Here is a 24,725-nt window from a genome sequence, read left to right on the forward strand (position 1 = left end):
CAATAAGTGGTGTGTGGCGTTAGTATGCATGTTATATGTGTGAGTGGGAGTATGTAATGTGTGTGTGTGTGTCGGTGGGTGGGGGGTAAGTGTAAGAATGTGTGAGTGTGTGGGTAAAGTCCAGTGTGTGTGCAGAGTCAGTGCAAGAGAGTTAGTGCAATGTTTGTAAACAAACACTATATAGCCTATACAGGCTATGATTGTGGGTCCTATTCATTCCGCATCGTGGAAGTTGAGCGTTACAACATGATTGAAATTTAAAGGCAATGTTCCTGCTTTAGCCGGAGACTGCATTCACGGTAAACGCTGCATATGTCGGGTAAAACTAAATTGACCTTTACATTTCTATCTCAGAATCTGTAATGCTTCTGTAATGCTTCAGCTGTACAGATTGAATAGAGCCCTTTGATATAATGGATGGTGTGTCCTTGCATCCATAGCATCCAGTTTGAAACGCACGACTGAGACCAATGTAATATTTTGACACGGCGGGAATTGCATGCAACAACAAAGCACTACCTCCTTCCTGGACCTTGGCATGACTGTTCAAATGACCAGCTAACTATTTCAAATCAAATTGCATTGGTTACATACAAGGTTAGCAGATGTTAATGCAAATGTAGCAAAGTGCTTGTGCTTCTAGTGCCGACCGTGCAGCAATAGCTAACACGTAATCTAAGAATTCCACAACAACTACCTAATACACACACATCTAAAGGGACGGAATAAGAATATGTAAATATAAATATATGGCTGAGTGATGACAGAGCGGCATAGGCAAGATGCAATAGATATAAAATACAGTATATACATATGAGATGAGTAATGTAAGATGTGTAAACATTATTAAAGTGGCCTTATTTAAAGTGACTAGTGATCCATTTCTTAAAGTGGCTAATGATTCAAGTCTGTATGTAGGCAGCAGCCGCTCTGTGTTTGTGATGGCTATTTAACAGTCTGATGGCCTTGAAATAGTAGCTGTCTCTCGGTCCCAGCTTTGATACACCTGTACTGACCTCGCCTTCTGGATGGTAGCGGGGTGAACAGGCAGTGGCTCGGGTGGTTGTTGTCCTTGATCTGTTTGGCCTTCCTGTGACATCGGGTGCTGTAGGTGTCCTGGAGGGCAGGTAATTTCCCCCCGGTGATGCGTTGTAAGTGTGAGAGTTTTAGTTGACAAGCCAAATTTCTTCAGCCTCCTGAGGTTGAAGAGATGCTGCCTTCTTCACCACACTGTCTGTGTGGGTGGACAATTTCAGTTTGTCTGTGATGTGTACCCCGAGGAACTTAAAACTTTCTTCTTTCTCTACTGCTGTCCTGTCGATGTGGATAGGGTGGTGCTCCCTCTGCTGTTTCCTGAGGTCCACGATCATCTCCTTTGTTTTTTTGACGTTGAGTGAGAGGTTATTTTCCTGACACTACACCTCGAGTGCCCTCACCTCCTCTCTGCAGGCTGTCTCGTCGTTGTTGGTAATCAAGCCCGCTACTGTTGTGTTGTCTGCAAACTTGATGATTGAGTTGGAGGCGTGCCTGGCCACGCAGTCATAAGTGAACAGGGAGTACAGGAGGGGGCTGAGCACACTCCTTTGTGGGGCCCCAGTGTTGAGAATCAGCGAATTGGAGATGTTGTTTCCTACCTCCACTCCCTGGGGGCGGCTCGTCAGAAAGCCCAGGACCCAATTGCACAGGGTGGGGTTGAGACTCAGGGCCTCAAGCTTAATGACGAGCTTGGAGGGTACTATGATGTTGAAGGCTGAGCTGTAGGCATCGTCTGTAGGCCTGTTGGGGCGGTATGCAAATTGAAATAGGTCTAGGGTGGAAGGTAAGGTGGAGGTGATATGATCATTGACTAGTCTCTCAAAGCACTTCATGATGACGTAAGTGAGTGCTATGGGGCGGTAGTCAGCCATTTAGTTCAGTTATCTTTGCCTTCTTGGGTACAGGAACAATGGTGGCCATCTTGAAGCATGTGGGGACAGCAGGCTGGGATAGGGAGCGATTGAATATGTCCGTAAACACACGAGCCAGCTGGTCTATGCATGCTCTGAAGACGCGGCTAAGGATGGTGTCTGGGTCAAGTAGCCTTGCGAGGGTTAACATGTTTAAATGTCTTACGTCGGTCACGAAGGAGGAGGCCCACAGTATTGTATTATCCTCAAAGCGGGCAAAGGTGTTTAGTTTGTCTGGAAGCAAGACGTTGGTGTCCATGACTTGGCTGGATTTCTTTCTGTAGTCTGTAATTGCCTGTAGACCCTGCAACATAGGTCTTGTGTCTGAGCCGTTGAATTGCAACTCCACGTTTGTCCCTATATCAACATTTTGCTTGTTTGATTGCCTTGCGGAGGGAATAACTACACTGTTTATTTTCAGCCATATTCCCAGTCACCTTTCCATGGTTAAATGCGGTGGTTCGCGCTTTCAGTTTTGCACAAATACCACTATCTATCCACGGTTTCTGGTTAGGGTAGGTTTTAATAGTCACAGTGGGTACAACATCTCCAATGCACTTCTTTATAAACTCACTCACCGAGTCAGCGTATAGATCAATGTCATTCTCTGAGGCTGCGCGGAACATTTCCCAGTCCGCGTGATCAAAACAATCTTTAAGCGTACATCCTGTTTGAGTTTCTGCCTATAGGACAGTAGGAGCAAAATGGAGTCGTGGTTGGATTTGCCGAAGGGAGAGCGGGGGAGGGCCTTGTATGCATCGCAGAAGGTAGAGTAGCAAATGTTAGTGTATTGCCCGCGCAACAATCAATGTGCTGGTAGAATATAAGAAGCCTTGTTCTCAAATTTGCTTTGTTAAAATCCCCAGCTATAATAAATGCAGCCTCAGGATATATGGTTTCCAGTTTACATAGAGTCCAGAGAAGCTCCTTGAGGGCCGTCGTGGTGTCTGCTTGAGGGGGTATATGCACGACTGTGACAATAACCGACGAGAATTCTCTTAATATGGTCGGCATTTGATTGTAAGGAATTCTAGGTCAGGTGAACAAAAGGACTTGAGTTCCTGTATTATGTTTTTACACCATGAGTCATGAGTCATTAATCATGAAACATACACCCCTGCTCTTCTTCTTCCGAGAGAGATGTTTATTTCTGTCTGCACGACGCGTGAAGAAACCCGGTGGCTGTACCGACTCCATATCCCGATAGAGTCATGTTTCCGTGGAACAGAGAATGTTACAATCTGATGTCTTTTTGGAAGGCAACCCTTGCCCTAATTTCATATACCTTGTTATCTAGAGACTGGATATTGGCGAGCAATATACTCGGAAGCAGTGTACACGCTTTCGAAGTCTGACCAGGAGGCCGCTCCGTCTACCTCTTCTCCAGCGACGTTGTTTTGCGTCGGCCTCTGGGATTAGATCCAATGCCCTGGCTGGTGGTCCAAACAAAGGATCTGCTTCGGGAAAGTCGTATTCCTGGTCGTAATGTTGGTAAGTTGACGATGCTCTCATAGCTAATAGTTCTTCCCGGCTGTATGTAATAACACTTAAGATTTTCTGGCCTAACAATCAAAGAAATTATACATAACAAAACACTGCATAGTTTCCTAAGGACTCGAAGCGAGGCGACCATCTGTCAGCGTCATCTTGCAAATTAGTTTATCATTCCAGATCAGTTTCCTTTGTTGACGCCGAAAATAGTTTTTCTGGAAAGGAATTCTTGAAAAACTACTTTGGTTTATCAAAGTAAGAATGAAACCATATCCTCTGAAATAATCCACACATGCATTGAATTGTAGGTCTGCCTACGCACTTGCATACTACATCCAGTAGGTGGTGCTCCATACCATACAGGGGACAGAGAAGTTGACAGGTCTTGGTTCTCTGTGTGTGTATGCTGCAGGACTCAACAAATGCCAAGGAGCTCAGAGAAAGGGGTGAAGATTTGAGATGCAAACGGGTCCTGACACTTCTTGGACAAGATGGGGTTCAGAGACCGGGATGAGGGAGACCTGGGACCTGTGTAGAGTTTCTAGTGGAGGCACTATGGTGCGGAATACAGAAATATGCACGCAGGTACAGCACACTCTAACATGGTATTGTAGGATTATGATATGAGTGTTTCGATTCAAAAAAATGTAACTAGTGCTTAATTTTCATGGATAATACTTCCCTTATAGATTACACAGGACAAAGTGTGGACTAAATACAGAAAGTTGACACAATCAAGATCAATCCAGAAGAATCATCATGTGTGCGTGGAATCTCAAAGGCATCTGACAGTCTTCACTGATTTCACTGTGTATACACTTAACAGTCAATGTTGGTTTGTATTGCTCACACACCTGTGCCTGTGTTGTTCCCAGACCATATGGCGCTGCCCCCCTGCCCTGCGTCAGTTGTATTCAATTGACGGGAAGCTGCCGTGCCAGCTGTACCAGTGCTCGGGGGACATGGGCCTGGGAGTGCCCTTCAACATCGCCAGCTACGCCATCCTCACCTACATGATCGCCCACATCACAGGACTTGAGGTGGGGCAGACACCAGCTTAAATCCCCTATTCGCTAACACCCTCCCTTCGACACAAAGGATGATATTTTAAGTGTAATAACCGGTCTATAATAAAAGCAGGGTAGTAAAATAAGGTATTTCATTCCTGCCTCTCTCCCTCCATCCAGCCTGGTGAAAGTAGGTTCATGACAGATACAACAACTGAGATATACACACTGCAGTGACAGGTGTGTAAAGCTATGGCCACACAGACGCATGAAAACAAATACACATTCATCCTTCTGTATTTGTCCATCAAAAGTTCAACTATCTTTGGACTGGTTGCAAAACGTACAAATGCCTACATATTGTGCGTTTGACGGACGGTCGTCCATTATCCGTCAACGGATGACTCCCATTGCAAAACCATTGGCTCAATCAATCATTTTCTGACACAAAATGTCTGGCCGCGGCCCAAACGTAATGACTCTTCCCTTACAGCTCCAGAGAGATTCGGCCCTTCCCCAAGCTGAAGCTCATTCGGACAGTGGAAAAAAAAGAGATGACTTCCGTGCAGAAGACTAAGATCGTTGACTACAATCTCCAACGCATCATCAAAATGTAGATGGCAGTTTAAATGGCCTTCAATTAACTACAACGAACAAAAATAAAACACCGTGCAACAACTTCAAAGATTTCACTGAAGTATAGCTCATGTAAGGAAATGTGAATTGAAATAAATTCATTAGGCCCTAATCTATGGATTTCACATGATTCTGAATACAGATATGCATCGGTTGGTCAGAGATACCTTTAAAAAAAAAAAAATAGGGGCACGGGTCAGAAAACCAGTCAGTATCTGGTGTGACCACCATTCATTTGCCTCGTGTAGCGCGACACCCTCGCATCGAGTTGGTCAGGCTGTTAATTGTGGCCTGTGGAATGTGGTCCCACGCTTCAATGGCTGTGCGAAGTTGCTGGATATTGGCGGGAACTGGAACACTGTTGTACATGTCGATCCAGACCATCCCAAACATGCTCAATGGGAGACATGTCCGAGTATGCAGGCCATGGAAGAACTGGGACATTTCAGCTTCCAGGAATTGTGTACAGATACTTGCTACATGTGGCCATGCATTATGCGGAAACATGAGGTAATTGAGGCGGATTAATGGACCGACAATGAGCCTCGGGATCTCGTCATTGAATTTCTGTGCATTAAAATTTCCATCGATTAAAATGCAATTATTAATTTATTGTAGCTTACACCTGCCCATACCCTCACCACCACGGGTCACTGTTCACAACGTTGACGTCAGCAAACTGCTTACCCACGCAACACCATACAAGCCATCCGCCTGGTACAGTTGAAACTGCTGCGACTTCTGTCGCAGTCATTCTCTAAAATGACAGAAGTAGCTTATGGTAGATAAATGTACATTCAATTCTCTGGCAACAGCTCTGATGGACATTCCTGCAGTCAGCATGCCAATTGCACGCTCCCTCAACTTGACATCTGTGGCATTGTTGTGACAACTGCACATTTTAGTTGCCATTTGTCCACAGCACAAGCTGCAGCTATGTAATGATCATGCTGTTTAATCAGCTTCTTGATATGCCACACCTGTCAGGTGGATAGATTATCCTGGCAATGGAGAAATGCGCCGTAAAAGGGATGTAAACAAATTGGGATCTTTTATTTCAGCTCATGAAACATGGGACCAACACTTTAAATGTTGTGTTTATATTTTTGTTCAGTGTAATATCTGGGTGGAGGTTTTCCCTTTTGATTTAAATATTCTGGTACAGTAGTGTCTACCTGTTGCCTTTTTAGATTCAAGTGTGTATTTTATATTGTTTGTATCACAGGAATTTGGTAAATAAAGAATATATACATTTAGTTATTGGCACAAACATCCCTTTTAGAAACATACAAAAGTGAAATAATTTCATCTTGTGCATTGATAACCAAATACAGGAATTTTTCAATGGTTACTTAAGAAAATCATTGGTTGAAAAATCTACTTTAACTGCCCGGCTTCCTCCACGACACCGTACTCGTCACTGGAGCTTCTTCCACACTTGCCCCTGAGGGTACTGGTGTGTCTGCACTGACGACTCCAACATCTCACAGGAGTAGCCTGGATCCTGATGGAACAATGACCAACAGAAACCATGGGCAAGACTTAAAGAGCCACAGCATTTCAATGACTGATCACAACACCAGATCATTTTGATAAAAACCATACCTTGGGAGGCATGTAGTGGGCATTCTGAATCACAACTGGACTTCTGAAGTGCTGATGGAGGTGGTCCACAAATTCACACATCCTGAGAAAGAGAACAGATTTTATTACAGCACCTGACCACAGCTCAAATAATTACAGTTATAACCAAATGAAATAATTATGGGGTCATTGTTATATTCTATATTATGTCAGCTTGAATGGTTTAGAATGATGGGCTGGGATGTCCATGTTCACGCACCGGTTGTCAAGACTGGCAGACACAGAGATGTAGTCAAAGAGAATCAGGTGCTGAACCAGCTCACACAGTCCAACACCTCCAGCATGAGGACACACAGGCACTGGGGAAATAGATTAAAAGATAAACAGAGACACACAGCTGGACTCCTACTCATCAAGCATCTGCTGATCTTGGATAAAGCCCCAAAACTGATCCTAGATTAGCACTCCTATTCCGAGATGCTTTATGAATTTGACCGCTGATGTCTTACCCTTGAACTTGTGGGCCATGAGCAGCACGGCTAGGTTCTCATTGACACTGCCCAGTCTACAGCTGTCAATCTGGACAAACTGCAACGCCGACGCCTGGAGGAACTGCTTGAACATCACTCTATTATGGCACTGGAGGGGCCACAAGAACAACATTCATTACATATCAGTTAAACTGACTAAATACTGACAGCGCTAGTGTAAAACACTGAACACAATGAGTCAGTAACATTGACACACAGGGAGTCCTAACCTGTTCTCCTGTGGCCACTCCAATGCCAAGCGGCGCCAAGGCCTGCAATGGCAGAACAGAGACGTGAAACTTAAGCAGAAACAAGCGTCGAGGCTTGGAGAATAACCTTTCATTCTGAATCATGACTGTTTCTCAATTTATGCTTCCGCAATTTCTCACATCCCATCTCCTTGACTCCTCAAAACACATTGGAGAAAAGGTCCAAGGGGAGGGACCTTCTCTAATACAGTTGAAAAGGAGGCGGGGAAATAGGATGTGAGGAATCACAAAGCAATTAAGAACCTAGGCCTCAGATCCTTCCCTCATCACCTTGGAGATGGCAGCATGTCCCAGGATATCGTCAGGGGAGGTGGGCTCTTCGATCCACAGGGGTTTGTACTCAGCCAGCCTGGTCACCCAGGTTATGGCCTCGCCTACGTCCCACCTTTGGTTGGCATCAATCATCTGAAACAGAGAAGACAATTGGCTGCAGAATGAATTGAGCCAATCCTGTGCATGAGGTTTACTGAATCCAACGGCATTACAGATTTACCAGTGTGTTGTGGGGTCCAATCATCTGCCGTATGAGACTGCACCGGCGAATGTCATCCTTTAGGTCAGCCCCCACCTTCACTTTGAACTTGGTCCATCCATCATTTAGTGCATCGGTGCACAGCTATAGGAAGATAGAAAGACACAGACTGACATACAGTGGGGTCCGAAGTGATTGACACCCATACCCTCAAGACATGCTAACCTCTCACAATTACTACTAACAGGGGAGGTCAGCATGTCTTGGGGGTATGATCTTTGACCCTCTAACTTTTTCACTCATCATTACACGTAATCATAGTAGCATCCACGTTAATGTAGAAGTGTTTATAAACATTCTATTCTTATTTAAAATAAGTGACAACACATTTACCATTAATTTCTATTGGGCACAAAATAATTTGAAAAAACAAAACAAAACGAACTGCATATGCTTCATGTAGTCATTGCATGCTAGGACTATGGGACCAAATATTACACTTGACTCCTTTATTCATAAGAGTCTTCAGGGGTGTCAATTCTGACACCTATCTTTTTGAGAACAAAAAAGTATCACTTGTTAAACTTAGAAATTGTATTAGTATAGAAAACAATCCACATTTTTTGCATGAATGATAGCCCAGTATTTTAATAATTGAATACAGTAATTATTGCTCATCTTTATTAAGGGTGTCAATAATTTAGAACCACACTGTATATACGGTTTCCCTATGGGGCCTGGTAAAACGTAGTGCCCTACATAGGGAATAAGGTGCCATTTGGTACTCGGACCAATGCACAGCATGTGTATGAGAGGAGACCTGTTTCAGCAGCTGGTCGGAGTATCCTAGCCAGGCACAGGAGGTGGTATAGGCAGGATAACCCTCCTTCAGCATCTGGTCCACTGAGAGGTCATACATTCACATCAATACACTTCATTAATAAAATTCATATTCCAATAGAGGAAGGTACATTTTTATAATTGCAGTACTGAGTATATTATGGGATTGTAAGCACTTCATGGAGGAGCAATTACAGCCACTAAACTCCACTTATCAAAGCCGTTAACGTCGCTCAGGCCCTTTGTGTGCTTACCTCTCTGCTGCTTCCCCGTCTGAGCTTTCACAAGTATATCTGAGAGAGAGAACGAGAGAGAGAACGAGAGAGAGAACGAGAGAGAGAACGAGAGAGAGAACACACACAGATCAAAGATAATAGGTAATGGTGTTTGTAGACTACCTTGTGAACCTGTTAAACCAGAGTGCCGATGGCCAATGGAGGAACATATTATGGACAGTGTTCAGCAAGACGTACCAAGGGCCTCCTCTTCAGTAAGAGCATCAGTGATATATCTGAAGTCAATGCATGAGATGAGCTTTCTGGGGTCCTGAGGCAAGAACACAAGCGTGTACAGGCACACGTACATATACTGCTTCATCCTAAAAACGTGTCTGATTACAGCACATTCCAAGGTGTACACATTACATTGGTGTCATTCCAAACTTTATCCGCAAGGTCATATTTCAATGTCGCACAAAATTGAATATGACGTGGCGGATAAAAGTTTGGCACGACAATTTCATTTGTACACATCTAAAGACCTGCATCACTATACTGACAGCTTTTCAGTTTCTATAAAGACACATATGGAGCTTTTGTTCGAGCCCACATACTACAGAACGAGGATGTCAATCGCTAGTTTCTGTCTTGACATTTCTAGAACATGCCATTTACATCCAAAATACAGATATGATTCTAAAAAAATAAAAATAAAATATTTAAGTTTGATGCTTTACTCAAGAATCAGCAACTTACCATGTCAACAAGCAGCTTCCACAGTGGCTGTTGACAAAAGGACAACAGTCATTTTAGCAGTATCTCGACATATGAAGTGTCTTGCTATATTGCTTGGCATGCCTGGTCCACTAACATCCATATATATATAGCCAATATATATATATATATATATATATTGAATACATTTTCTTGGTCCTATGACATGTTCAGAGTACATTGAGGGGTTACTGCTTTCAATTCATTTGAAAAATAAATAAAATCAGTTACAAGGTTCAGACAGCAACGACTGCTGAGGCAATGTGGGCCATGATCAAAACTAGCACACTATATAGGGGACAGGACTCCAATGTCTCACCTTGCCCTCGGACCGTGCCCAGAGGTCCCATACTGCATTCAGGACCGCCGCAGTGGCCAACTGAATGACTCCTTTCTCTGGTCCAATCTGGCACAAGACCGGGGTAAAAGATCTGCTTACACACGTCTTTCAGTGAAGTGTTAGTTACTCTGTGGCTTGATTAGGGTAGTTTGTGTTGGAGTGGCTGTGTACACTCACCCATCGCATCTGTCCATCGCTGGTGAGGAGACGGTAAAATCCACGGAAGTCACTCACAATCTCCTCTAGAGATTTCCCCACAACGAGGGCTGACAGGGCTTCCACAGCGCACACAACTGCACAGTTTAAAAAAGGGACAAATGTTAAGTCATTTGAAAAAAAGTACACAGTATTATCCTCAGACTGGCAGATAGGTTCACATGGGGACAACTAGCATGTAATGCATAATCATTTAGAGATCTGGGAGTACCTATGTTCTGGTTGCACCAATGCATAAAAGCCAGACTGTGTTGTGTTTACACATACTACCACAAGATGTAGCTGTGGATAACATGTATTTAGACTACTAAACAAAGCCCACCAACTAGAACACTCAATAATACATTGAAATGGTGAACGTTGGATCAAGAATCTTACCAATTTCTGTGCCTCTCCCCACAGTAAAAGTCAAGCCATATCCTTGCATTCCTTGATCAGTTTCGATGACAACATAGGCGACAGAGTAGTCCGGGTCGGTGTGCTGAAAGAAGCAAAATGTATATTTTCCTATATGATCCTTAGGCCTACCATAGGTAGGGGAAAATGTGACATGAATAAAGAAAGTGCTGCAGAAATCAATTTTGTCTGCAACTTCTGCAAGAACGCATTCATTGTATTGATGCACCTACCATTGCGTCTGAACCATGTTGCTCCAAAGATGTTGGAAATCTGACATCGCGGACAGTCAACTTTATAATTTTTTTTGTCATTTTGCTCAATTTTTTTTAGACAGGGAAGTAGCCCGCTAGTGTACTATTGCTCAACATGGAGTCCCGCCCACTGCGATTGGTTGAAATGCCTTTCCGCGTAGGAAAAGTGTGATTATCACATGACTTTATGCAATCATAGTGGCTACAACCGGGTGAACCAGGTTGGCGTTGATTACAATCTTCCTGGGTACCGGCTGCCTCTTGGGCTTGAGCCGGGTGCTCTGTTCTGTCCGACGGCAAAAGTGACGCGCGTGGAGTAATGAGTAGGATTCAGTGTTTTCACATGCAGCAGTTATTGGTTTTGATAAAAACGCAGCATTGTTGACAATATGAGTGCAGAGCAGATTACCGTTCACTTTTGAGCAGGGCTGGCCTCCCTTAACCGATACGTCTGGTCACGTGACGGGCCATAGCCTCGGTAAATCCGGGGCAGTTTCATAGATCTCTGTCAATGCAACTGGCAAAAAATTAATTCATGCCAATAATATTAACAATAATATTAACATTGTGACAGCTCGTGCCTCAACAAGTGTCATCAACTCCCTGTTTGTCTGTATAAAACTATTGCATCTAACGAATTCAACAAAGAATAGCACACATTCAAATCCGACATGTTTAATTTTCCAACTGTACAAATTCCACAGATAAGCATCCATAATTATTTCTCCACCAACTTCATAACTTGCATTCTAGTCTTAGCTGTCTTTAAAAAAAACGTGATATCAACTGTCTGTTGACTGTATGAAACTGATGAATCTAACGAGTTCAACAAATAGCACACATTAAAATCTGAAATGTTTAATTTTTGTAATGTTTAATTACAAATTCCACAGATTAGTATCTAAATCATATTTATTTATCTTTCCACCAACTTCATGACTTGTATTCTAGTCTTTGCTGTCCTTTTTTAAATTTATTTATAAAATTAGGATTTCACAACTTTGTACAAAGCCCTTCTTTAAAACCTCAGCTGACCATGTGTGTTCTGCCCATCTATGCAAGTATGCAAAATCAAATGCATCACTGAATTGATGAGTTTAAAGAAAAACAAAGGAGTAAAATGACAACTGTTGATGTGACATGACACATAAAAAGACCTCTGAGCTTCCTCCTGTTGCAGTCTTAAAATAACTGACTGCTCACTGGTTTATAGCTACTTTATAAAAACGAAAATGTAAATTAAAAACGTATTCTCTTTGTATCTAGGCTGAAACTGTAGACTGAATTAAATCCATTCACAAAATAAAATCACATGTAGACAACATAAAACAGTTCAGGTGCTTTGGCAATATATTCCCATAAAGGCAAAATTGTTACTTTAAAAAAAAAAACATTTTTAGATCTGAAAATGAAACACATGAGGATGAGTCAAGTATACAATCCAAAAGATAATGTTTGTTGAAGGACTTCTCCATGTATGTGAAAGAGAAGGCCAAGTCCTCTTTGACATAGGTGTGTAGAACCAATTTCTGGCATGTAATGGCTAAATCAGGTGGTTGTATCAACAAATTCAAATCTGGAACTAAGAGGGTGAATATTTGGTGAATATTTAGTTTGTTTTTGTGTAGTGCTATGATATGTGCAGAGACGAGACACATTGGCATGTAGCTTAGTGAGCTACAGGGCTGTGGGCTTTGCAAGGAGAGCTGAATATTCTCCCATCTCACAGTGCTATATTGCTCTGGGGTGAAGTTTACCCTAGGTACAGATCTAAGATCAGCTTCCCTTTCCATAACAATTAGTAGGGGAAATGCTAAATTGAACCAAGATCAGTGCTTAGGGGCAACTTCATCTTACAACTACATATGCAGAAAATACTCTGTAGTGATCTTTAAAGAGGCGATTTAACTTGGCATAGCAATGGTCGGTCAGGGACACACAACATGATGGCCTTAGTGTTGTAAAAATGTCCAACTGAAGGACTCGAAGGGAAGGCTTCACATGACCCTAGAACCATGTCCATGATATGAATTATTCTCACAGTTACATAGAATAAAATCAACAAATAAAATAGAAAATGAGCAGACTAGACGGACCCACGCAACTGTCCCTGATCCGCGTCACTCAAGTCAATCGTTCAGAAAAACACAGGAGGAGAAAAAAGCATATTCCAGTTGAACTGATGAAATGTACTAAACACAGAACTGAATTATCCTAACTGAAATATTCCCACAGTACTTGACAATATTTTCATCGCTTACAGTACATCCTTCTCTCTCATCCACCATTTTGAAGAGCTCTTATTCCAAGGGCACCTACCCATCTCTCTCATGTGGCATTTTCACAGTTCAACAAAGATTTTTAGAAACATCACAACAGAATGATTGGTCACTTCGAAAAAGAACATGATCATTATAACCATGTGGGAAATTGAGGAATTAAAAAAACAAAGGAACAAAAGGAGTAAAGTCATACGAACTAAGACCTGTAGTACCTGAAATAAAAAAGACAAAATGATCAGTAAAAATTAGTGTAAAAAAAAAAAAATAGCATATTTATTTTTATCATCAAGGATAGCAGTGGTTTGTGCAACTCGATAACCAAGCTTCCAGTTGCCTTTTCTGAAGCACATTATTCATAGCATTTGATCTCCATGCGTCAGTATCAAAGTCTGTTCCTCCTGGGTGGAGGGATACTTTGCACGGTGAAGGGGTCCAGGGCTGCGCTGCGGCCAGGCCTGACTATAGGTTATCCCCGGGCTGGTACTGTGGCTCCGTGGCTGTGAAGTAGTCCTCCAGGAAGGACTGGATGTACTCGAAGGTAGGCCTCTCGTCAGGGTCCTTCTTCCAGCACAGCTTCATCATCTCGTGGAGGGAGTCGGGACAACCCTGGGGGCAGGGCATACGGTACCCCCGCTCCACCTGCTCCAGGACCTCCCTGTTCACCATGCCTGGGTGGAGAGAGAGAAATGGAAAGAAAGAGATAAATAACAGAGCGGGGGGGGTCAGTTTGTTTAGTGCCCATTACATTAACTGTACAGTCAACCGTATCAGTTAGACTACGCAATAAAATCAAGATTATCCACAACAAAACTAGGTCTGTGATCTAATTCCATTGAGACATCGCTCCAAACGCTTTACTAGACTATATTACACCCCCCCCTCCTCCCTCCCCCTCAAAAAGCATAAATAAAAAGGAGGCCTGAATCAGGGGTTGGAATCGGTTCAGGGAACAGATCCTAAAACAATGACAATTTTCAAGGAACAGAATCTGTAATGAAAGTGATCTATACTTTTCCGGAACAGAAGCATTATTTTAAAAGCATGGGAACCGGTTAATAACGTTATATTATGTTACGGGCATTTCTTTCCAGTCCCACAAAAAAAAAACACAACAAAGCACCTATGAAAAGCCCTCTGTCACTTAGAAACTTATTCCGCTCTCTGCGTGCCAGCTGGAAAACCTTTGCCAGTGCGTGTAGGCTGCCTGCCCCTCCCCTTCCGAGGCATAGTCTACTGTAGCCTGCTGATGTTACAAGCGGGATTCAGAAATTAGGAAATTAGGGAGAGAGATAGTTCATTAGAAAATAATGGCTAAACTTTTTTAATGCTAGTTAAGGATGCTATACAGCACCTTCGGAAGGTTTTTCAGACCCTTTGACTTTTTCCACATGTTGTAACAAGCTATTCTAAATTAGATTAAAATGTCCCATCCCCCCGATCAAACTACAGACAACACCCCATAATGACAAAGCAAAAACAGGTTGAGACACTTTTGCTAATACATTTTTGGAATAAAATGGAAATATCACATTTACATAAGTATTCAGACCCTTTACTCCGCACTTTGTTGATTAACCTTTGCGGGGATTACAGCCTTGAGTCTTCTTGTGTATGACGCTACAAGCTTGGCACAGCTGTATTTGGGGAGTTTCTCCCATTCTTCTCTGCAGATCCTCTCAAGCTCTGTCAGGTTGGATGGGGAGCGTTGCTACACAGCTATTTTCAGGTCTATCCAGAGATGTTTGTTCGGGTTCAAGTCCGGGCTCTGGCTGGGTCACTCAAGGACATAGAGACTTGTCAACACTTCTGCGTTGTCTTGGCTGTGTGCTTAGGGTCGTTGTCCTGTTGGAAGGTGAACCGTCACCCCATTCTGAGGTCCTGGAGCAGGTTTTCACCAAGGATCTCTCTATACCTTGCTTCGTTCATCTATGCCTCAATCCTGACTAGTCTCCCAATCCCTCCCGCTGAAAAACATCCCCACTGCATGATGCTGCCACCATCATGCTTCACTATAGGGATGGTGCCAGGTGTCCTCCAGACGTAACGCTTGGCATTCAGGCCAAAGAATGTCATCTTGGTTTCATCACACCAGAGAATCTTGTTTCTTATGATCTGAAAGTCTTTTGGTGACTTTTGGCAAATTCCAAGTGGGCTGTCATGTGTGTTTTACTGAGGAGTGGCTTCCCTTCTGGCCACTCTACCAAAAAGGCCTGTTTGGTGGAGTGCTGCAGAGATGGTTGTCCTTCTGGAAAGTTCTCCCATCTCCACAGAGCAACTCTAGAGCTCTGTCAGAGGGACCATTGGGTATTTGGTTATTTCCCTTACCAAGGCACTTCTCCCCCGATTGCTCAATTTGACCAGGTGGCCAGCTCTAGGAAGAGTCTTGGTGGTTCCAATCTTCTTCCATTTAAGAATGATGGAGGCCACTGTGCTCTTGGGGAACTTCAATGCTGCAGAGGTTTTTTGGTACCCTTCCCCTGATCTGCGCCTCAACACACCCCTGTCTCGGACTTTTACCGACAATTCCTTCGACCTCATTGCTTGGTATTTGCTCTGACATGCACTGTGGGACCTTATATAGACAGGTGTGTGCCTTTCCAAATCATGTCCAATCAATTGAATTTACCACAGGTGGACTCTAAATCAAGTTGTAGAAACATCAAGGATGATCAATGGAAACAGGATGTACCTGAGCTCAATTTTTATGTCCTTGAATACTTATGCAAATAAGGTATTGCAATTTTTTTTTGTTTTGTATAAATATGCAAAAATCATCTAGAAACCTAATTTCGCTTTGTCATTATGGGGTATTTAATTATTATTTTTTTTACATTATTAAGGCTGTAACGTAACGAAATGTGGAAAAAGTCGAGGGGTCTGAATACTTTCATAAGGCACCGTAGTTATTTATTAACTACAAAAAGGGAAGACTTGTTTTCATTTAAATTCTGGTGTCGCTCTGCACACACACGCTTCTTAGATAGCTAGCTCTGGTCCAACGTTAAGGCAACTCTCTGAAGTTCAAAGACACTCAAAGTTCCTTCATACTGTAGAAGCCGCTCCTCCGTAGGTATAATTCTGTGGGCCTAATTCAGATAACGAATGTCATAACAACAAGATGCCCAGCGCTTCAAGTCAAGCCTCTTCCTCCGCCGTCTCTCCCCATCTGCAAATGTTCAGTCGCATCTCACGCCCTACAATGGTCTGTACAATGCATGTAAATAGTTTGCACACTCCATAGCAACCTGCTCTACCTGCACTGATTGGTGAAGTAATTTAATATTGAGCTAAATGTAATAAAAAGGTTGATTTCAAGAGGTTTAAAAAGTAACAGAAAGGGTTAGGGGTTCAAACCGGTTCAGAATTTCATTTTGCTGGACAGGATTTAAAAAAAAAAAATTATGATACTGTTCAGAACGAAACGATTGGAAAATAATTTTGGTTCTAAAGCCTGGCCTGAAGGTTAGTGTCTGTGTGTGTCAGTGTTTCAGAGCACCCGCCAGCCTCCCTCTCTCTCCCCAGAGCTCGATCAGTCTGGGACAGATGGTTCTAAACAAGAGTGGTGTTCAATCTCCGGATCAGATCCCACCAGATGGTCTCCTCTAATCTCAGCCAGCTTGTGTGTGTGTGTGTTTACCCCACAGAGACAAAAACAGCAATCAGACAGTGTCACCCCTGGCCCACTTCCTATGACAGTATTAACTAGTCTAGGCTATAAGACTTGTGACGGATCACCTTTAACCAAATTAGTCACTTCCTTGTTTACATTGCGCTGGCATCTAATTTATGACTACTCCTCCTGGTCACACAAGAAATCTGCTTCCCAGCTTCAGGCATCATACAATTGAAGTATCTTAACCAGATGGACAGCCTCACAGACTGCCATTGTTGTTATGGGACTGCATCCCAAAATGGCACTCTAATTCCTACATAGTGCCCATTCCCTATGTGCTCTAGTCAAAGGAAATGCACTGTATAGGGAAATGGGTCCCATGTGGGACGCAAACATGGTTTTTCATTTTGTCTGTGTTCTCACCTGGGTAGGGCACCCTGCCCTTGGTCACCAGTTCGGTGAGTAAGATGCCGAACGACCAGCCATCTGACTTGATGGTGAAGCGGCCGTACAGAGCAGCCTCAGGAGCCGTCCACTTGATGGGGAACTTGGCCCCTAAAAACCAGGAGGGGAAGGGATAAAAGAAGAGCGGGAAGGGACAAAGACAGAGAGAGAAGAGGGGGAAATACAGAGAGAGACAGAACATTAACTTCCACTAGGGGTCATCAGAGACCTTTACAGCTCTGTACCATAACCACTGAGAGGTGACCGATATTACAGTTCACACTCAAGTCTGCCATAACAATTACACTATTGACCTCCCGTAACAAAATGAATCATAGCTGAATTTTTGAACGGTTGAAGTGTGATCTGATTGCAAGGTAATTGATCGAAAAAGAATCCTACATCATAAATATATCACAGCGGGGTGAAAAATCAAAAGTCCCATTCCAAAAGGTTTGAGCTTTTAGAGTGTTGTTGAGTGGAAAAAGGAGTGTTAGTTCTCTGCTGAAACCATTGGGCTTAAATGGTTAAGCAGCAGGAAGCTTGAGAAAGAGTTTACTCACCTCAACTAATCCGATTGGATATGACCATCTGCTTTTCGCCATTAGCCTAATTTACCATGGTAGGAAATAGGGCTGAATATTTTCTCGGTATTTTACAAATGTTCTATTCCGAGAATAAATCACTTTTCTCCCGGGAAACCCGGTATTTCCCACCAAAACCTGAAGTGTCAATCTAAAGCATTATAAAGGATATAAATATGTCTGGATTTGATTAGAGCTTTGATCATCCAATCCTGATGCGCCATATATTCAATGCATTTTATGAGCCCTACAATAATGACATTTAACGAGCCAATCACACCGGCAGCTGATGAAACTGATGAAACCCTTTGTGAGGAAAAATACATCCTGATTGGGGAGCTAGGCCCAACCAGTGGGTTGGCCTATGCCTTCCCAGGGATGGATGGGCCTGGGAGGGCATAAATCCTTACATTAGGGCCTAAATATATTTCAAATTAATTTAAATTGACTGATTGTATTATATGAACTATAACGCAGTGAAATTGTTGCATGGTGCATTTATAATTTTGTTCAGTATATACAGTGGGGCAAAAAAGTATTTAAGCAGCCACCAATTGTGCAAGTTCTCCCGCTTAAAAAGATGAGAGAGGCCTGTAATTTTCATCATAGGTACACTTCAACTATGACAGACAAAATGAGAAAAAAAATCCAGAAAATCACATTGTAGGATTTTTAATGAATTTCTTTGCAAATTATGATGGAAAATAAGTATTTGTTCAATAACAAATGTTTATCTCAATACTTTGTTATATACCCTTTGTTGGCAATGACAGAGGTCAAATGTTTTCTGTAAGTCTTCACAAGGTTTTCACACACTGTTGCTGGTATTTTTGCCCATTCCTCCATGCAGATTTCCTCTAGAGCAGTGATGTTTTGGGGCTGTTGCTGGGCAACACGGACTTTCAACTCCCTCCAAAGATTTTCTATGGGGTTGAGATCTGGAGACTGGCTAGGCCACTCCAGGACCTTGAAATGCTTCTTACGAAGCCACTCCTTCGTTGCCCGGGCGGTGTGTTTGGGATCATTGTCATGCTGAAAGACCCAGCCACGTTTCATTTTCAATGCCCTTGCTGATGGAAGGAGGTTTTCACTCAAAATCTCACTATACATGGCCCCATTCATTCTTTCCTTTACACGGATCAGTCGTCCTGGTCCCTTTGCAGAAAAACAGCCCCAAAGCATGTTGTTTCCACCCCCATGCTTCACAGTAGGTATGGTGTTCTTTGGATGCAACTCAGCATTCTTTGTCCTCCAAACACGACGATTTGAGTTTTTACCAAAAAGTTCTATTTTGGTTTCATCTGACCATATGACATTTCTCCCAAACTTTTTCTGGATCATCCAAATGCTCTCTAGCAAACTTCAGACGGGCTTGGACATGTACTGGCTTAAGCAGGGGGACACGTATGGCACTGCGGGATTTGAGTCCCTGGCGGCGTAGTGTGTTACTGATGGTAGGCTTTGTTACTTTGGTCCCAGCTCTCTGCAGGTCATTCACTAGGTCCCCCCGTGTGGTTCTGGGATTTTTGCTCAACGTTCTTGTGATCATTTTGACCCCACGGGGTGACATCTTACGTGGAGCCCCAGATCGAGGGAGATTATCAGTGGTCTTGTATGTCTTCCATTTCCTAATAATTGCTCCCACAGTTGATTTCTTCAAACCAAGCTGCTTACCTATTGCAGATTCAGTCTTCCCAGCCTGGTGCAGGTCTACAATTTTGTTTCTGGTGTCCTTTGACAGCTCTTTGGTCTTGACCATAGTGGAGTTTGGAGTGTGACTGTTTGAGGTTGTGGACAGGTGTTTTTTATACTGATAACAAGTTCAAACAGGTGCCATTAATACAGGTAATGAGCTGAGGACAGAGGAGCCTCTTAAAGAAGTTACAGGTCTGTGAGAGCCAGAAATATTGCTTGTTTGTAGGTGACCAAATACTTATTTTCCACCATAATTTGCAAATAAATTCATTACAAATCCTACAATGTGAATTTCTGGATTATTTTTCTCATTTTGTCTGTCATAGTTGAAGTGTACCTATGATGAAAATTACAGGTCTCTCTCATCTTTTTAAGTGGAAGAACTTGCACAATTGGTGGCTGATTAAATACTTTTTTTGCCCCACTGTATATACACTGTATATATATTTTATTAATGGAAAAATACTTGTCTGAACTTAAACAACTTAAACCAGGTAGAAAGTGTGTAGAAATTACAATTATTTAAATGTAATTTAATCTCTGAACAATCTTTCTTCAATCACATCATTTTCAGCATTCTTCATCAATAAATGTTTATTATTGACAATGAAAGTGGTGGGAATGTTGTTCCCTTCTCATATAATAATATATATATATATTTGATTAAAAAAAAGGCCATTGGGCATCTATTACCAGAATGCTAACAAAATTTGCCCACTTGAAGTTTGCCAAAAGGCACCTAAAGACTCTCAGACGACATGAAACCAAGATTGAACTCTTTGGCCTGAAGGAAACCTGGCACCATCCCTATGGTGAAGCATGGTGGTGGCAGCATGTGATATCTGTTTTTTATTTGTAATAAATTAGCAAATATTTCTAAAAACCTGTTTTTGCTTTGTCATTATGGGGTATTGTGTATAGGTGGATGATTTAATACATGTTTTAGAATAAGGCTAGAACGCCAACAAATTGTGAAAAATGTCAAGGAGTCTGAATACTTTCCGAGGGCACTGTAGGTAAGAGCTACCTAATGTAATTTTTTGTGAGTTTCAAATCAAATCAAACTTTATTTGTCACATGGGCCGAATACAACAAGTTGTAGACCTTGGGAGGGGGTCAACGTACTAGTCCGGTGACCATTTGATTAATTGTTAAGCAGTCTTATGGCTTAGGGGTAGAAGCTGTTGAGGAGCCTTTTAGTCCTAGACTTCGCGCTCCGGGTACCGCTTGCCGTGCGGTAGCAGAGAAAACAGTCTATGGCTTGGGATGACTGGAGTCGGAGAATTTTATGGGCTTTCCTCTGAGACTGCCTACTATACAGGTTCTGGATTGCAGGAAGCTTGGCCCCAATGATGTACTGGGCCGTATGCACTACCCTCTGTAGTGGCTTACGGTCAGATGCCGAGCAGTTGCCATACCAGGCGGTGATGCAACCAGTCAGGATGCTTTCGATGGTGCAGCTATAGAACATTTTGAGGACCTGGGGACCCATTCCAAACCTGTCAGTCTCCTGAGGGGGAAAAGGTTTTGTTGTGCCCTCTTTACGACTGTCTTGGTGTGTTTGGACCATGAAAGTTTGTTGGTGATGTGGACACCAAGGAACTTGAAACTCTTGACCTGCTCCACAACAGTTCCGTTGATGTTCATGGGGGCCTGTTTGGCCCGCCTTTTCCTGTAGTCCGCGATCAGCGCCTTTGTCTTGCTCACATTGAGGGAGAGGTTGTTGTCATGGCACCACACTGTCAGTTCTCTGACCTCCTCCCTAAAGGCTGTCTCATCGTTGTCGGTGACCAGGCCTACCACTGTTGTGTCGGCAGCAAACTTAATGTGTTGGAGTCATGTTTGGCCATGCAGTTGTGGGTGAACAGGGAGTACAGGAGGGGACTAAGTACACAACCCTGAGGGTCCCCAGTGTTGATGATCAGTGTGGCAGACATGTTGTTGCCTACCCTCACCACCTGGGGATGATCCGTCATGAAGTCCAGAAACCAGTTGCAGGGGGAGGTGTTTAATCCCAGGGATGAGAGACATTGTGCAAATGTCGTACTGGCTCTCCAGCAGCATATCTACAAGCTATGTCTGTGTGGAGTCACTAGGGCAACGGGCCTGACTGCACTGCTCAGAGAAGCGGGGGGAGGAGGAGACCACAAAGAACAGAGAGGCGAAAAAAAACGCGAGGAAATCAAGATAGCAGAGGCAGCTGTACAAATAACTCATTCACAAGGCTTTGACTTCTCAAACGCTAGCACAACACGATGCCCCATCACTTTAATAATTCAGCCACTTACTTAGATAGCAAGTTAAACTTAGGGGTCACGTTAACACAGAATTATGCAGTTTTCACACAGGTAAAAAAAAAAAAATGAAACGCATAAGAAATATCTTGCTGTGTTTTGTAAACACGGATCTAAAATGCTTCTTATTGTAATTTCTTGCTCGACACCAGACAAATGTTGTGCGCAAGTTGCACTTCTAAACTCGGATGAGAATTCACTAACGGGCATTCGATGAGCGGGCCGCGCTCTGACTGATGTGCAGCTACTTAACTCTGGTGCTTTTGAAGATGAACTTGAAGCAAAACATTAGGAAATGTAGCTGGCTACAGTCTTTCTACGACAGGCCTAAACATTACAAACATCACGGCCATGCATCGTATTTGCGTTTTCATTGTTAGCTCATTTAGTTGTGTGGCTGCCAGCCAAATAGCGTTGCACTTGTGTTGTCAATCTGACGAAAATTAAGCTATTTTCTGTGTTGCACTAATGTATTTTCCATGAAGGAAAACTATAGTTGCGTGTCCCTGACCACTCTATTGAAGCCAAAAAAATAAATAAGACTTTCAATATAAAACACGACCCATGTCAATACATAGTTGGACTCACCTGCTCCCTCTTTCTCCTGTTGTGCTATTTACAAACAAACCTGTGACTGGCTCAACTGTTCTGGGGAACTAGGTAAGCTTCATAATGTAAAATAATGTGACAGGTGAAATAAGAACGCTTTGCACAAGTTGACTACAGGTATTTACTTTAAAAATAGCTACAAATTTTACAATGTATTGAAAAACTTACAAATCGTTTATTAGTATTGATGGTATTAAAGAACCATCCCGTGGCTATTTCCAAATACCCCGGTATACGGTATCCCGCTCAAGTCTACTCTGTGCTCTACTAACCTTGCCTAGCCGTGTACTCGTTGTCCTCTATCAGCCTGGCCAGACCGAAGTCGGCGATCTTGCACACCAAGTTGTCCGCGACCAGGATGTTAGCGGCACGGAGGTCCCTGTGAATGTAGTTCATCCTCTCGATGAAAGCCATACCGTCAGCGATCTGAGGAAAACAAGAAAAATTGTTTAACACTCCATTTCCTCACTGATGCCCACGTTAATATTTGATGTGACCCACTCAGAGCTGAGCAGCCTTTCTTAGGTTAGGTCCTAAATGGCACCCTAATCCCTATATAGTGCACTACTTTTGACCACAGCCCTATGAGGCCCTGGTGACTGGTACACTATATAAACAAGTACAGTCCAGGGGTGTCAAACTCAAATACCCAGTGGGCCAAAATGTAAAACCTGAACAAAGTCACGGGCCAACATTGAACAAATTAACCTTTTAATATGGACCCAAACAAGTTTTGCTTTAACATTGAATATGGAACAAGCATCGCTTATTACCATACAATATATAATTTAATAGTGGAGACATGCAAAATCGAATTTCAAATGAAAAAACACATCAATGGCATTCATTTATTAAATAAATACAATTTAAATAAAAATTGTATGCCTCTTTTCTATTTGCAGCCTTCTGATTTAAATACCAAAATCAACTTTTTCCACTGGCTAATAATTTTACAAATAAAATGATAATAAATCAATCAACCATTCAAGCCCATGCCTTGTAGCAAGAAAAAGTGCATAAAGAAAATGTTAATTATTGCACACTGGTCTAATCTGATGTGCCCAAGCCAGATACCTGGCATCTCTTCTTGGATGCTAGTTCATCAATGTCTGGGCTCAAGCTCTGAGCTGAAGAAATCCTCAGTATCGAGCGAAGATGTTCATCAGTCAGACGTCTCCTGTGAGTTGTTTTGGTCATCTTCATCGAGGAGAAAAGTTGCTCGCATAGATAAGTGCTGCCGAACATGGAGAGCATCTGAGCAGCTTGGGTGCGGAGCTGAGGCATTGTGTCAGGGATGAACCGTGGAAACTGTGCGGCGCCCACAGCATCATACTTTGACTTCAGCGTGTCGTTGCACTGGAGTTCAATCAGCTCCATTTGGATGTTGGTTGGTGCATTTTCCACATCAACTGCGAAGGGATTACTAAGCAGTTCAAACTTGCATTTCTGGGCATCGAAGTCGGCAAATCGCCGTCTAAACTCAGCGGCGAGAACACTGAGTTTTTCAGCAAACTGTGCGCATGGGAACACGGCGGTAGAGATCTGCGCTTTTATGGATTGGCAGCAGGGAAAATGGCAAGGGTTTCCTTGCAGCATCTGATTCTCCCACAGGCACAGTTTAGTTTTGAAGGCCCTCACTGCAGCGTACATGTCTGTGATGATGCGCCCCCGCCCCTGAAGCTGCAGGTTCAGCGCATCGAGATGTCTCGAGATGTCACAGAGAAAGGCCAGCTCACACAGGAACTTTTGCTCCCGGAGCTCTGCTGTATCCTTCCCTTTGGTTTCCAGGAATTGACATATTTCCTCACGCAGCTCGAAACATCTGTTCAGTACTTTTCCTCCGCTTAGCCATCTCACCTCTGTGTGATACGGCACGTCTGCGTATTCCGAACCACACTCCTCCAGAAAAGATTTAAACTGGCGGTGATTTAGACCTTTGGCTCTTATAAAGTTAACTACCTGTGTTACTGTGGTCATAACATGTTCCATCTTTAGGGCTTTGGCACACAGTGCTTCCTGATGTATGATGCAATGGTAAACAGTTAGCTCACCTGCACAGTTCTCTTCCCGCATCTTCTCCCGAACCATGCCCACCAGTCCACTCTTTTTACCGCACATCGCTGGCGCACCATCTGTCGTTAATCCAACGAGTTTATCCCACGGCAGCTTTATTTCAGTTACACATTTGGAAACCTCCTCAAAGATTTCCTTTCCTGTGGTTGTGCCATGCA

The 24,725-nt window shown here is 43.0% G+C and overlaps 2 protein-coding genes across 2 annotated transcripts in view; both read right to left on the bottom strand.

Annotated features, from left to right (window-relative positions):
• Positions 1-6,114: 6,114 nt before the first annotated feature.
• Positions 6,115-11,109, bottom strand: enosf1 (enolase superfamily member 1). The gene is made up of 15 exons (XM_021620731.3): positions 10,953-11,109; positions 10,702-10,804; positions 10,285-10,400; positions 10,087-10,173; positions 9,750-9,776; positions 9,249-9,321; positions 9,030-9,068; positions 8,756-8,838; positions 7,957-8,079; positions 7,734-7,868; positions 7,425-7,466; positions 7,174-7,303; positions 6,924-7,023; positions 6,686-6,767; positions 6,115-6,584 (listed from the first exon to the last, which is right to left on the bottom strand). Exons 1-15 carry the CDS (start codon positions 11,031-11,033, stop codon positions 6,498-6,500), a joined length of 1,308 nt encoding a protein of 435 aa, XP_021476406.2. The 5' UTR covers positions 11,034-11,109; the 3' UTR covers positions 6,115-6,497.
• Positions 11,110-11,632: 523 nt separating this feature from the next.
• The window catches only part of LOC110535621 (tyrosine-protein kinase Yes), a 54,921-nt gene continuing 41,828 nt past the window's right edge, over positions 11,633-24,725 (bottom strand). The window contains exons 10-12 of the mRNA XM_021620732.3: positions 22,767-22,920; positions 17,292-17,423; positions 11,633-13,923 (exon numbers count right to left, since the gene is read on the bottom strand). Coding sequence (XP_021476407.2) covers positions 13,715-13,923; positions 17,292-17,423; positions 22,767-22,920 — 495 coding nt within the window. The 3' untranslated portion in view covers positions 11,633-13,714. The remainder of the gene's footprint in view (positions 13,924-17,291; positions 17,424-22,766; positions 22,921-24,725) is intronic.

Source organism: Oncorhynchus mykiss, chromosome 11, assembly GCF_057628025.1.
Source record: "Oncorhynchus mykiss isolate SJ-2025 chromosome 11, ASM5762802v1, whole genome shotgun sequence".
NCBI lineage: Eukaryota > Metazoa > Chordata > Actinopteri > Salmoniformes > Salmonidae > Oncorhynchus > Oncorhynchus mykiss.

What these genes read in the sequence shown, in the direction of transcription:
- enosf1 (XM_021620731.3), bottom strand. Translation starts at nt 11,033, where the DNA reads ATGACAAAAAAAATTATAAAGTTGACTGTCCGCGATGTCAGATTTCCA. An exon ending in TACTGAAGAGGAGGCCCTTG is followed by an intron (nt 9,069 to 9,248) that starts GTACGTCTTGCT and finishes TCTCTCTCTCAG; the next exon opens with ATATACTTGTGAAAGCTCAG. An exon ending in GACGGGGAAGCAGCAGAGAG is followed by an intron (nt 8,839 to 9,029) that starts GTAAGCACACAA and finishes ATGACCTCTCAG; the next exon opens with TGGACCAGATGCTGAAGGAG.